The 13,629-nt window shown below is 43.3% G+C and overlaps 1 protein-coding gene across 1 annotated transcript in view; it reads left to right on the top strand.

Annotated features, from left to right (window-relative positions):
- DTD1 (D-aminoacyl-tRNA deacylase 1) overlaps positions 1-13,629 on the top strand; it is a 201,742-nt gene that overhangs the window by 180,707 nt on the left and 7,406 nt on the right. Inside the window, exon 5 of the mRNA XM_042980969.1 lies at positions 5,282-5,453. Within this exon, the coding sequence (XP_042836903.1) occupies positions 5,282-5,434 (153 nt within the window). The 3' untranslated portion in view covers positions 5,435-5,453. The remainder of the gene's footprint in view (positions 1-5,281; positions 5,454-13,629) is intronic.

Below are 13,629 nucleotides of genomic sequence, written 5' to 3' on the forward strand. Positions count from 1 at the left end.
GGAGCCTGCTTCAGATTCTGTGTCTCCCCCTGTCTCTGTCCCTCCCCTGCTCACTCTCTGTCTCTCAAAAATGAATAAACATTAAAAAAAAAAAAGAGACACATATATTGAGCACTGGCTTAGGAGTCCTGCCCCATTCTAGGTTTGAGGGACACAGAGGCAAACCAAGCAGGCCCCCTGACTTCCTGGGGCTGACTGTCCACCAGGTATATGGTTGGTGATGTCCACTCATGACAAGCCAGTGTTCTAAGCACTTGATATGTATGAAGAGTAATATTATAATCCCCATTTTAAAGCAGAGAAAGCTGGGGGTGCTGTCAATCCTTGGCACTCTGCCTGTAGCATACAGCAGGCCAGTCTGTGATCCTTCTTTGCTTTTATCTTCTTTGCTAGAAAATACACAGGGACCTCAAGGCCATCTCTGTGCCAAATTAAAGAGAAACTCGTCCAAATGCAGGTCTAGCTCCTTGGTGGTTTAGCAACAAGCTGCTGCAGGTTTTGCCTGTACATTTCTGTCTTGATGGTTGAAGAATTCAGAAAGCTCAAACACAATAACTCAACATTAATCAGCTTGGAACAAGGCTGGTTGATAAACCTGTGTTTATTAGGGAGAGAAACCTTTCTCTGCACCCCTCCTGCCCCCACAGGCCCCTCAGGTCCTGTTGGCTTTGATCTCCATTATTATGCCCATGAGATAGGAGGGTCAGAGATTGTCACTTCTGAAGTGGCAAGTTGCTGGGGTCAGCAGGGAGGGAGGAAGAAGCTGGGAAGACCTGTAGTGCCAGCAACTGATAGTGCTTTGCTTTGCTTTGCTTTTCTTCTCTTCTCTTCTCTTTTCAATTCTCTTCTCTTCTCTTCTCTCTTCTCTCTTCTCTTCTCTTCTCCTCTCCTCTCCTCTCCTCTCCTCTCCTCTCCTCTCCTCTCCTCTCCTCTCCTCTCCCCTCCCCTCCCCTCCCCTCCCCTCCCCTCCCCTCCCCTCCCCTCCCCTCCCCTCCCCTCCCCTCTCCCCTCCCCTCCCCTCCCCTCCCCTCCCCTCCCCTCCCCTCCCCTCCCCTCCCCTCCCCTTTTCAAGTTTGTTTATTTAGAGAGAGAGCAAGCAAGCAGTGGGGAGAAACAGAGAGATTGGGAGAAAGAGAATCCCAAGCAGGCTCTGTGCTGCCATCCCAGAGCCCAGTGTTGGGCTTGATCCTATGAACTGCAAGATCATGACCTGAGCAGAAAACCAAGAGTCAGATGCTTAACAGACTGAGCCATCCAGGAGCCCTGACAGTGGTTTCTCTGTGGGACATTGATGATAATACCACTGTTATGGGTTGTTCAGAGCAAGTGGGATCACACAGGTGGATGTGCCAAGTGGAGGTTCCTAACAGGTGGCTCATATCTGCCTCATTGACATTACATTTGTCCAGATGCTTAAAAAGAAATGTGAATGTCCTTAGGTGGGGCTTGTCCTCTCCAGTGTGGCTGCAGTCTCCACCATGCCCTGTTGTCTCATGCTTTGTTACTTCCCTCTTTTGCTACCTGCCTGGTCCTTCAAGGTATGTAGGTTTGCAAGCCCTACGTTAGTATCTGTGTTCAACTAGTTTATTCTTGCATTTTGCTATTTGAGCATGGAAATCTTAACTACAAAGAAAATCCTTTATTTTCTCAGTGGATTTAATCATGAGTTGGGGTGTTTGGGATCTAGATATTCCCATCCCCCCTGCTTCATCCCCCAACCCCCAGCTTGCCAAGATCTACCATGAGAGGTACAGGCTGGCCATAGGACAGTTATCTGGCCCCTGGCAGTGTCTGTGTGCCCAGGGGAAGGTTGGATTTCTCCCCGTGAAACTAAGGCCTATGTGGTTTGGACAGTGTTTCCTTTGCATTATGGACACCCTCATCAGTTAATTAAAAAACAAGCAAACAAACAAAAACCCGAAAGTACTCCATTTCAGTGTTTGTGGATCATGTGTTCACAGGGCCTGTACTGGTTTACATTCTCCTTGACATGCATCTCCCTGTGAATTTGAAAGCTGTTGACATTCTACATAATTCCATATGCATTACCAATTTCTTTTCTGCTTTTTCTTTCTTTCTCATTTGTTTTCTTAAAAAAAAAAAATCCAACTGCTTTCTTGCCTTGAGATGCAAATTCCAAGTTTTGTCTGCCTTGGATTCCAAGTTTTCTGAGAAAAGGCTTCAATTTATTAGGTTAGTTCACAGTGTTCTCACAGAGAACTTTGAGGCATGGAACCATATGTGGTTGGGTTGTATTTAGATAAATAATGTAAGAGAATCAGCATCACATCATTTATAGAAACTCGGGCTATGCTTGTCATTTAAATAATTATCACACATGATTTACAAGTGTGGTCTGTGGTGGGAGGGGACAGGGTTGGGGTGAAAGGTCAAACTGATGTTTCCACAGTCTCACACTCTTTTGATGGCACCTCTGAGTCAGTGCAGCATCAGATAGGTACTGCAGGTACCCAAGGAACCTCGGAGAAACCTCCTTTAATTGGGAATGATTCCCTGTCACTCTCCCAGAGGCTGGTTTCTCACCAGCATTTAAGAGCAGAAAGTGAAGAACAGGTTGGGACAAACAGGCTTTTGCATGAGATTGAACCTTAGCAGTGGGGGGAGGCTTGGTGTGGTTAAGTCATTGGTGATGTTCACATTTTCTGTATTTATACCTCTAAAGAGGGGAAACATAATGGGGAGAGTCTCTTTTTAAAATAAAAATCATGCTTTCTTAGTGTCTAACTTGGAACATGTTCATGGTTTTCTATGTGTATGTGTATAATTTGTCTATAGATACGCATATATTATACATACATGTATAAACACATACATAGACACTGATGTAAATGTAAGCTGCTGGCAGCAGAAGGCAACTTATCACAGTTCACTGCAGAACACTGATTTCCAGATGTTTGGATTTCATGAACTAGGAATATAAAAAGATAAAAAAGAAATTGGGGGGGGGGGGACGTCCAGCATAGAGTGCCAACTCTGTGTTTTCTAAGATCACTAACAAATTTTTTTTGGTGATGGCTGTTAGCTAGACTTATCGTGGTGATCAGTTTGCAGTATATACAAATCAAATCATGTGTACACCTGAAACTCTTGTAATATTATATGTCAATTATATATAGCACAATGAAAAGTTTTTTTAATTGTCATAAAATACACATAAAATTTACCATCCTAGCTATTTTTAAATATACAATTCAATAATGGTAAGTACATTCACATTGTGCAATCCAAGATCATTTTGCCAAAAAAAAAAAGGAGCAAGACAGAAGGACACCCATCTACTATCCTCATCATTTCATAAAGAAAAGGAGCATTTTAATTCCAAAAGAGGAATGGGGATGGAAGGCTGTCACCTTAGATACAGGAAATTCCTCCTTTATCTGTGGTAAAATAGTACAGAGAAAAATGCCACCAAGTACATGGTTCAGTAGCTGATACTTTCACAGCAAGGCTTTGTTGATGAAGGAAGTTATGTGTTGGTTTACATCCCGGTGCAAGCATTTTACTGGTGGGATGGTCTAAGTGCTGGTAGCAAGCAGTTCACATACTAGCACTGGTCAGCAGCCCTGTTCTATACCTGGTGTGTTTTTATAAAAGTAAAAGTTGACAGTTATGGTGTGAACCCATGTATATTCATTCCACTGTGATCGCATTCTCTCCTCTGTCTCCCCATAGTTAACTATTGTACTGAAATTGGTTTGTATTCACCTAGTTCATACCATATCTGCATAAGCCCATTAGCAATATATAGTGTTGTTTTGTGTAAATGGAATCCTGCTGTATATAGCCTTTGAAACTTAATTTGGTTTGCATAACATGATTTTAAAGACTTACCCATTTTGATATATGTAGATCTGCGTTATGGTATTGCTTTATTTGAGCATATATACCACATTACATTTATCTATCCTTATGTCAGTTGACATTTAGGCTGTTTGGGTTTTTGCTGATACAAACAGTAGTGCATTGCTCATTTCTGTGAGCCTTTCCTGTGCACACGAATGAGAATTTTTCCAGAGGAGTTACCTGGGAGGAGAGTTGATGGGTCAAAGGTAAAGTGATGTCTTCATTCACAAAATCTACTTAGCATGTTAACCAACCTCATTGTTTACTAGAGCTTTTCAGGTAAATGGGAAGTGGGAAAGATAGTGTTTTAAGTCAACCATTAATAAATGTGATTTTCTAGACCAAATTGAGAGCAGCTGATTATTGATTGATCTTAAGGTTTTGCTCAGTCTGTCTGTAATCAAGAGATGATATGGCAGGTTGCTTGTAGGGAGTTTTCTTTGTGTGTTTGGATGTGGGACGTGGACCGGCAGGGAGAAGAAGCCAGCCCTTCATTTAGTTTCCCTCTTTCCATGTGAACTATGAAATGTTTGCAGTCTTTGTCTGGGAGGCAGATGAAACTGGGTGTTGCTGTCTCTCGGGCTTTGTTACAGATGGCTTTTTTGGTCTAAGAAAATCCTGTGGGCTCACACTTGGCCAATGTGCTCTGACAAGTTTCTCAGCAGGCCTTTCTGGAGTGGACTTGCTGTTGCTCAGGGTGTCAGATGATCTAAGTTTCTTTCAACTGTCTAGTCTGTGGTTTCCACTGGAGAAGTGGACCCTGGTTCCTCCGGAGTCGGGTGCCAGAGGCATGTCCCCCAGCCGGCCTGAAGGAAGTCTGAGAGGGCTCCCTGTGGCCAGTGTCCGTGTGTAGCCACCACGTGGCCTACTAGGAACACTTGCGGTTTTGGCTGTGGATAAGTTCAGTCTCAAGGAATAAATTGAGAATTGAGACGATGTCTAAATGTACTTAATGTACTTTATTCGGAGCCTTCTCTGTTATCTTCAGCAAATAGTGGAGTGTTTTGCTCAGTCTTTAGAAAACAGTAAGTGGGAAGACTATGTGCTTAGAAAAAGCTGGAGAAACATCAGAGGAAAAAAACCGGATAAAAGACTTTTATTTATAGAGCTCTTCTCATCTCAGCCTATCAGAGAAGCCTGTTAGCTGACCATTTTCAAATAGCACATGGCAAGATGAGTTATGGGTGGGGAAAGTTCGGAGAGATCACACACGTGACTAATCTGTGTCAACGACTCAGGTGCCTGACTGACTAACGTACGTGTTGCTGGCCACTTGGCACATCTGAACCGTCACGGCACACAGGCTTATCAGACAGAAGCACTTTCATCGGTTGCTACGTGGGAAGTAATCGGTGTTTTGGATATACAGGCACACGTTTACGTTTGTAAAACAAATCTTTTTACTTTTTATAATCAGCTGTCAAAGCTTGAAAAACAGCAGCAGAGGAAAGAAAAGACCAGAGCCAAGGGGCCTTCCGAATCAAGCAAAGAAAGAAACGCCCCCCGAAAAGAAGACCGCAGTGCCAGCAGCGGGGCAGAGGGCGACGTGTCTTCTGAGCGGGAGCCGTAGACTTAAGGATGGAACTCAGGTAGGAGCCTCCCCTCCCTGCATAGCTCCATCTTCTGACATTTTGGGCAAATGGTAACAAATTGAGGACAGAATGGCTTTTGAGGCAGAATTCACTTTATGGACATTCATCCATAGCTTCCTGAAATCTGCCGCCTTCCTGGATGGAGAGAAAAGTTGAGGTGCGGGGTCGGGTTGGGGGTACCCATGAGCCTGGAGTGTTCTCCTTCCTCACTTGCCTTTGTCGGCTAACAACTGCCGCTACTGTGAGCATTTCCAGAGTGTTCGCAGATGTGTGATCCGGACCTGGAGCCTCACCCAAACCGTTCCTGGCCATTGCGCCCTCCTCTCCATTGCTGCTCTCGGCAGCTCCAGCGGGAACCACAGTCACCTGCAGCCACCTCCTCTCATAGCTGCCCACCCCATCCTTCAGTTTGCTCTGCCTGTCACAGCACCTTGTCACCTCCACACCCAGGAGTGCCTCTCAGCTCACTGTAGTAGTAGTCTCCCTCTCTGCCTGAAGGTCAGAGGCATCTAAACCTTGACCTGGCTGTCTGATGGCCCTTTGCTCAAGTTTGTTCCCCCAGTGAGCATGTTATTGAGAGCCTCATACTTGCCGGAGTTTACAAGTTCAGGGAGAAGCAAAGGAATAATTGTAGCATGGTTTCTTGTGGGGGTGGTGGGAATGTGAGGCTCCGCGGAAGGGAGGATGTGTGGAAATGGGCAAACGAGGGGCGAGGTGGGAGCTGCCACAGCCAAGAGAAAAGCAGATGCAAACACTGTTTGGTGTGGGGAAGGACAGAGAGTTTTGGAACAGAGGTAGAGAAGAGTGGCTAGAACACTGCGTGCAAGTGGGCAGTGGGGTATCCAGGGAGCTTCTGTAAAATCAGACAAATAGGATTATGGGTCATAAGGGTCTGGTGTGCAGTTGGGAAATTTGGGTTTCATCCTGAGGTGGCAGGGAACCTCTGAAGGTTCAAGGATACAAATGACATGATCACGTGCAAAGTTTAAGGAGATGACTCCAGCAGCCATGGGGAGTGAGGCTGGAACCATCAGGCCAGTTAGTAGGTAGTAGCAGAAATCAAGAGAGGAGCAAGGTCTGGCCATACATTTCAGAGCTTTCAGCTTATACATAGTCTGTGGTTCAAACCATGTCAGCATATGGGTTCATCCTGGAGATGCTGAATGGTGAGAGAGGAGAACATTCTTAAGATGGTTTTCTGCCTTCTCTTTCCTTCTGAAAGGGAAGTCTGTTTGTGAAATGACCTTTAGGATGCACACTACTAGACACTGAGATATATTAGAGAGTCTGTAGTGATAATTGGGTGTTGTGGAATTGGCTTGCAAACATAAACAGACCAAAGGAACAGAACAGAGAGCTCAGGAAGGTTATGTTGTTGATCCACTGATGTTTTTTTTTTCAATGTTTATTTAATTTTGAGAGAGAGAGATAAAGCGCGAGCAGGGGAGGGGCAGAGAGGAAGAGAGGGAGACAGAATCTGAAGCAGGCTCCAGGCTTTGAGCTGTCAGCACAGAACCTGATGCGGGGCTTGAATTCATGAGCCATGAGATCATGACCTGAGCCGAAGTTGGACGCTCAACTGACTGAGCTGCCCAGGAGCCCTGATTCACTGACAGTTTTAAGGGGAGGGAGACACTGGATAATAAATCCTGTAATGTCCTCTTGACTTTTCCCCTAATCACTCTGTTTCCTTCCAAGTAACTACGGGAGCAACAGAGCCATGGTCACTTGTCTTGGCTGATTTTTCTCACACTAATGGGAAAGCAAAGCAGGAATCAGAGGGAAGTTTTTTTCACACTCTGCTTCATTTGTCACAGTCACAAGCTCCCCCTTTTCTTGGCCTTGACCTAACGACATGGGTTTTTATTCATGAACTGACACAGTTGGTGTGAGTTAGGGAGTCTTCTGAAGCTTGCTATGTGGTGTCTAAATAATTCACAAATACACAGTAATATTTTATGTGGCATTTATATCCTATAAAACTTCCATTCCCACCCCCTTAAAATTTCTGTGATGATTTGCTCATATTAGCTGTGAGTTTTGTCATCACAAATATTGCTAGTGCTTCTGACTTACAGTCTGTTCACTAACCCTAAATTTCTGAGGGGTGAATTGCACCACGCAAAGACAGTGCGCAGAGTGCCTTTTTAAGTTACTTTTACAGTTATGCTCATTAAGTGGGTCCAGCGGTCACACAGGATCTCACTGAGTTCTTATTTCCATCCTGCCAATTTCTGTGTGACATTAAGTTATGTAATCTTTGCTTTCTTGGTTTTCTTTATTAACTAAGAGAGTCAAACTCATTCCTTTCACTAGTGGTGTTGTGAATGTCAGGCGGGTAAAGCCATAATGCCTGGTGACAGTCCTAGCAGGCTGGGGTGGGAGGGGCAAGTTGAAGGGGACTCTCCCTATGTTTCTGTGGCACCTCCCTTGCCCCCTGGCGATTGTGTTGGAGAGAGCATCCCAGCATCCACTCCTGACCCCTGGATGAAGGATGAAGAACTGGCTAATCTGATGGGCAGGGGATGACATTCATTATAGTGGGTGGTTCCTTGGTTCAGAAGCAAAATCCAGACCCAATATATTCTATTTCTGCTCCTTGAACTGAGGGCAGCTGCCCAGCCTACATGGCTTTTTATTCTTATGGCCCTACTCTGACACAGCACCATGTCTTTTCCATGTAGTTTTAAGATTATAAATAATAGCTTTTTCCTCAATGAGTATTGGGACCTTACAGTAAATTTTTAAAAATTGAATTTTCAGACTCCCATGATGAACTCAATGCATAGAAAAGTAATAAATATATAATCACTCCTCTCCCAGTAACCAAGCACAGCTTATCAACCTAAATGGACGCGCGCGCACATGTGTGTGCACACACACACACTCAGATGTGCCTTGGACCTTGTATTTTCAAAATGGCTTTAAAAAATTCTTATGCCACCTAGTTGCATCTTTTCTTGATTATATTATCAACCTGCTCATATATTTTATAAATTTAATGTCTTGATTTTTGATGTAACTGTGTCTGTTCAGTACTACAAATCTTTGTTTTGTTTATTGAGGGGTGTTGTTGAATTCTACTCTTTATAACAGTGCAAAACATAACTTTCTATTTGAGTTAGATTTTGGCCTTAGAATAATCCCAGTAGAAAGGTATCCTGGACATTAGTTTCCTGTACCCAGTGGGTAGCTTGGGAGTGATTTTGCCATCTCTATGGGCAAGAAAAACACCTGAATGCCTCATGTGTAGAGAAAGAGACAGTAACTGTGTGTCACAGAACATGCTAGAGGACACATTCACAAAAGAAAACAAGGGAAGAGGTGAAAGTGGGCATCTCTTTCCAACATCTCCCAGAGTTTAAGAGGTGAAATTTCTTATAGACTGGTAGGTATCTATTTTTGCTTTTCTAAAATTGATGGAAAAGTTAAAAACTGTAACCATATTTATTCTCAAGGTATTGCTGATTGGGTAGTGTAGAACTTGGGGTAAATCCTACTACAGTTGACTCTTGAACAACACGGTTTGACCTGTGTGGGTCTCCTTATGCATGTTTTTTTTTTGTTTTTTTCCATATATTGGAAACATTTTTGGAGATTTACAACAATTTGCAAAAGCTTGCAGACAAACTGTGTAGCCTTAGAAATATAAAGAAATTAAGAAAATGTTAGGAATGTCATGAATGCATAAAAAAATCTATGTAAGTACCAGTCTATTTTACCAGTTACTACCATAAAATATACATACATCTATTATAAAAAGTTAAAATTTATCAAAATTTATACACACCAACACTTATGTGGCACCATTTGCAGTGGAGAGAAATGCAAACAAGTGAAAATGCATAACTGCATAAATTAGCTATAGTACGTGCTATATACTACTATAATAATTTCCTAGCCACTGTTGCTATTACCGTGAGCTCAGGTGTTGTGAGTATCCACTTAAAATATCACGTGACGCTAATCATCTCTGCGCAAACAGTTTGTCCCTGCCGTAAGTTATGTATTGTAGTAAAATGTGATACCTTGTGATTCTTGCGTACTTTTCATCGTGTTTATTAGTACAATACCCTAAACCTTGAATAACACCATGGGACTCATCCAGAGTGCCACTAGTGATGCTCGAAGTGCTCCCAAGAAGCAGAGAAAAGTCATAACACCACAAGAAAAAGTTGAATTGCTTAATATGTCTCATGGATTTAGGTCTGAAGCTTCAGTGCCCACCATCTCAAGATAATGAATCCAGCATCAGGAACATTGTAAAAAAAAAAAAAAAAAAAAAAAAAAAAATTTGCGTAGCCATTGCTGTAGCAATGCCAGCAGGCCTGAAAGCCTTGCACTTTTTATGAAATATCCTTTTATCTCATATTGGTAATGCAGCTTTTATGTTGGTACAGGATTGCTATAAGAAAGACATACCGGCGCACCTGGGTGACTCAGGTGGTTAAACATCCGACTTGGCCCAGGTCATGATCTCACAGTTCTTGAGTTTCCAGCCCCGCATTGGGCTCCATGCTGACGGCATGGAGCCTGCTTGGTATTCTCTCTCTTTACCCCTCCCCCTGCTCTCTCAAAAAATAAATAAACTTAAAAAAAAGAAAGGCATACCTATAGACTCTTAAGATGATTTGAGAAAAAGTGAAATCATTATGTGACAACTTAAAGCAAAAGCAAAGAGAAAGATCTAAAGCTGGAGAATTTAATGCCAGCAAAGGATGGTTTTTATAATTTTAGAAAAATGTTTGGCTTTACAAATATCAAGATAATAGGAGAAGCAGCATCTGCCGATCAAGAGGCAGCAGATGAGTTCCCAGATGCCACTGAGAAGATCATTGAAGAGAAAGGATATCTGTCTGAACAAGTTTTTAATGCAGACAAAAGTACCCTATTCTGGAAGAAAATGTCCCGAAGGACATTTATTAGTAAGGAAGAGAAGCAAGTATCAGGATTTAAGACAGGAAGGGAGAGGCTAACTGCTGTTTTGTGTAAATGCAGTTGGGTTTATGATCAGGACTTCCCTAATCTATAAAGTTGCTAACCCCCCAAGCCTTGAAGGGGAATAAACACACACCAGCTGCTATCTTTTTGCTTGTATAACAAGAAGGCCTGGACAATGAGAACTCTTTTTCTGGATTGGTTCTATTGATGATTTGTTCCTGAAGTACGGGAGTACCTTGCCAGGAAGGGACTGCCTTTTAAAGATTTTTTTGGTATTGGACAATGTCCCTGGCCACCCAGAACCCCGTGAGTCCAACACTGCAGGTATCAAATTGGTCTGTGGCCTCCAAACACATGATCTCTAATTCAGGCTGTAGATCAGGGAGTCATGAGGACATTGAGGGCTCATCACACACGGGACTCCATGGAAAACATTGTTAGTGCTATGGAAGAGAACTCTGATAGAACATCAAGAAGGTCTGGAAAGATTACTCCATTGAAGATGCCACTGTTGTTCTAGAAAATTCTGTGAAAGCCATCAAGCCTGAAACGATAAATTCCTGTTGGAGAAAACTCTGTCCAGATATTGTACATGACTTCACAGGATTTATAACAAAACCAACCAAGGAAATCATGAAAGAGACTATCGATATGGTTTTAAAAAAGGTGAGTTGGGGGGGAGGGTGGTAGAAAGGTTTCATGATATGGATCTTGGAGAAATTCAAGAACTAGTAGGCACCACAGAGGAATTAACAGAAGACGACTTGAGAGAGATGAATGCTTCCGAAACAGTTTCAGATGATGAGCAAGAAGGCATAGAAGCAGCAGTGCCAGAAAACAAATTGTTCGTCTGGCAGAAGGGTTCCAGTTATTCATGACTACTTTTGACTTCTTTTATGATTGGACACTGAAACTAAAGCAAAGGTGGAAGAATGATTGGTGCCATATAGAAACATTTGAAAACAGAAAAGAAAAAGCAAACAAGTCAGACAGAAATGACAATGTTTGGTATTTCCATAAAGTTACACCGAGCGTGCCTGCCTCATCCGCCTCCCCTCCTACCTTCTCCACTTCCTCTGCTTTCCCGCCCCTGGGACAGCAAGACCAGCCCTCCTTCCTCCTCCTCTGCCAACTCAGCGTGAAGACAGTGAGGACAGAGAGCTTTATGATGATCCACTTCCGCTTAATGAATAGAAAGTCATCATCATGCCATCCGTACAGTTAATAAACTTAGGGTTGTCTATGTGTGTGTCCTTGTGTGAAAACCGATTAATTGTATGAGACATTTTTTGTCATCATCTTCATTGTCTACGTATTCATCATGTAGAACGTTGTGTGCAAGACCTGTGTGGAGGTGGAGAACCTGTCCTTACAGAGGCGTAAGGTGAGTGATAGTTGATATGAAATTGAAAATGTGTTTGTTCTCTTACTGTTTTACAACTTTTCTTTCAAAGAATTGCTATACAGTATGCCCCTCTCTCTTATGATTGGAGAAACTGCATATTGGCCTATTGTCACAGTGGTAAAGTGGTCTTGACAGTACTGTATTATGAATATGACCGTAAAACTATATGCCACAAAAATTTCATAACCATTCATTCATTAGTGTGTAGGCTAGCCTACCATAAAGCAATCCTGTTGCTACTACTTCATTATTAATGCATGAATCATTACACCTGTAAATAAATATGAATTTCTTTTTCACATTATCTTCTCATTTTTGAGTCTAGCATTAGTAATACGTATAAAGTGTATAGTGTTTTGTATCATGTAGGATGATGATGTAAGTACTGACAATGCATCTTGTTAACAGATGAAAACTGGTGATAATAAACTCAGTACAGGACTATAAATGTATTTTTTCTTCATGATTTTTTAAATAACATTGTCTTTTTTCTTGGTTTACTGTAAGAATACAGTGTATAATATGTATAACATACAGAAAATGTGTTGTTTATGTCATCAATAAGGTTTTGGCCAGCAGTACGCTATTAGTAGTTAAGTTTTTGGGGAATCAAAAGTTATATGGACTTTTACTGTGTAGGGGTTGGCATCTCTAACCTCCATATTGTTCAAGGGTCAAAAAGAACTAACCAGAGAGGGGATGCAGTAGTGGGGGAAGCAAACTCAAGGGCACAGTGTTTTGAAAACAGTAGATGTGTTTTCCTTTTCCCTGTAAATCAAGCTCACTGCAGCTGTCATCATCATGGCCCTAGGGATGAGGCAGGGAGAGGGTGAGTGCAGAAGAATGATGTAGAGGGGCCCTGTCTGGTAGGAGGGAAGGTGAAGGAGAGCTTCAGTTTAGGAGACACAGTGGGAGAGAGAAAAGGGACATATGGAGGAGAAGCCCAAGGCCGCACTTGGTGTTCTGGCTCCAGGCTAGAGTCCTTGGGGTGGTGGTTAGGTTGATGGGAGAGCTGGAGGCCTGCGGTCCTGGTGCTCTGGTCCCTGGTGGGAATTCTGGAAGGAGACTGCTGTGTAGGATGGCTGCAGGTCTCTACGAGACTGCTGCAGCTGAGTAGAAGGGGCAGCAAGAAGTGGTTAGGCATCAGGATGCAGCAGGAGCTAGTAGAGGGTCTCACCTGCCTTGTGAGGTGTGCAGAAGAGAGGTTTGTGGGGGTTCATTGGGCTGGCCATAGGTCCTATTAGAAGGGGTGAGGTGAGCCTGCCCCAGAGGCCGAGAGAGGCCAATGTGCCCAGAAAGCCAGGAGGGTCATGACCTCAGCTCTTCATAGCACTGAGTCTTTGCAGGTCTCAGCCACGATCTCCATGTGGTTCCCAGGGTAAGGCGTGAGGGGTCTGTAGTGCTAGTGAGAGCTGAATTGAGGTCAGGTCAGACAGGGGTGGGGGCTCTGGCCCCTGAGCAATCAGGTGCTGCTCAGTGGTGTGCCCCAGGGCTCAGCATCAGGTGCTGAACCACACCAGCCACCGAGGCACAAAGGCCACTTGAGGACTCAGCTGTTCCAACACCCAGGTGAGCAGAATTACTGTGCGTTCAAGATTTCCCCTGCTGCTACTCAGCGGGATGGAGACTTGTGAGGACATTTAGATGGGCCCATGAAAATACAGAAGCCGTGTTTTCTTTGCATATTTAGCATATTTAGCACTGTAGCACTGTCTGGGTTTTTGACTGAGTTCATGAGGAAAACCATTTGCTTATTGGCAGTTTAAGGTGGATGTCCAGTTGGAATTCAAACCAGAGATGACAGCAGAGGCCGGGTGGCTGGTGCTG

The sequence above is a fragment of the Panthera tigris genome, chromosome A3 (assembly GCF_018350195.1).
Source record: "Panthera tigris isolate Pti1 chromosome A3, P.tigris_Pti1_mat1.1, whole genome shotgun sequence".
NCBI lineage: Eukaryota > Metazoa > Chordata > Mammalia > Carnivora > Felidae > Panthera > Panthera tigris.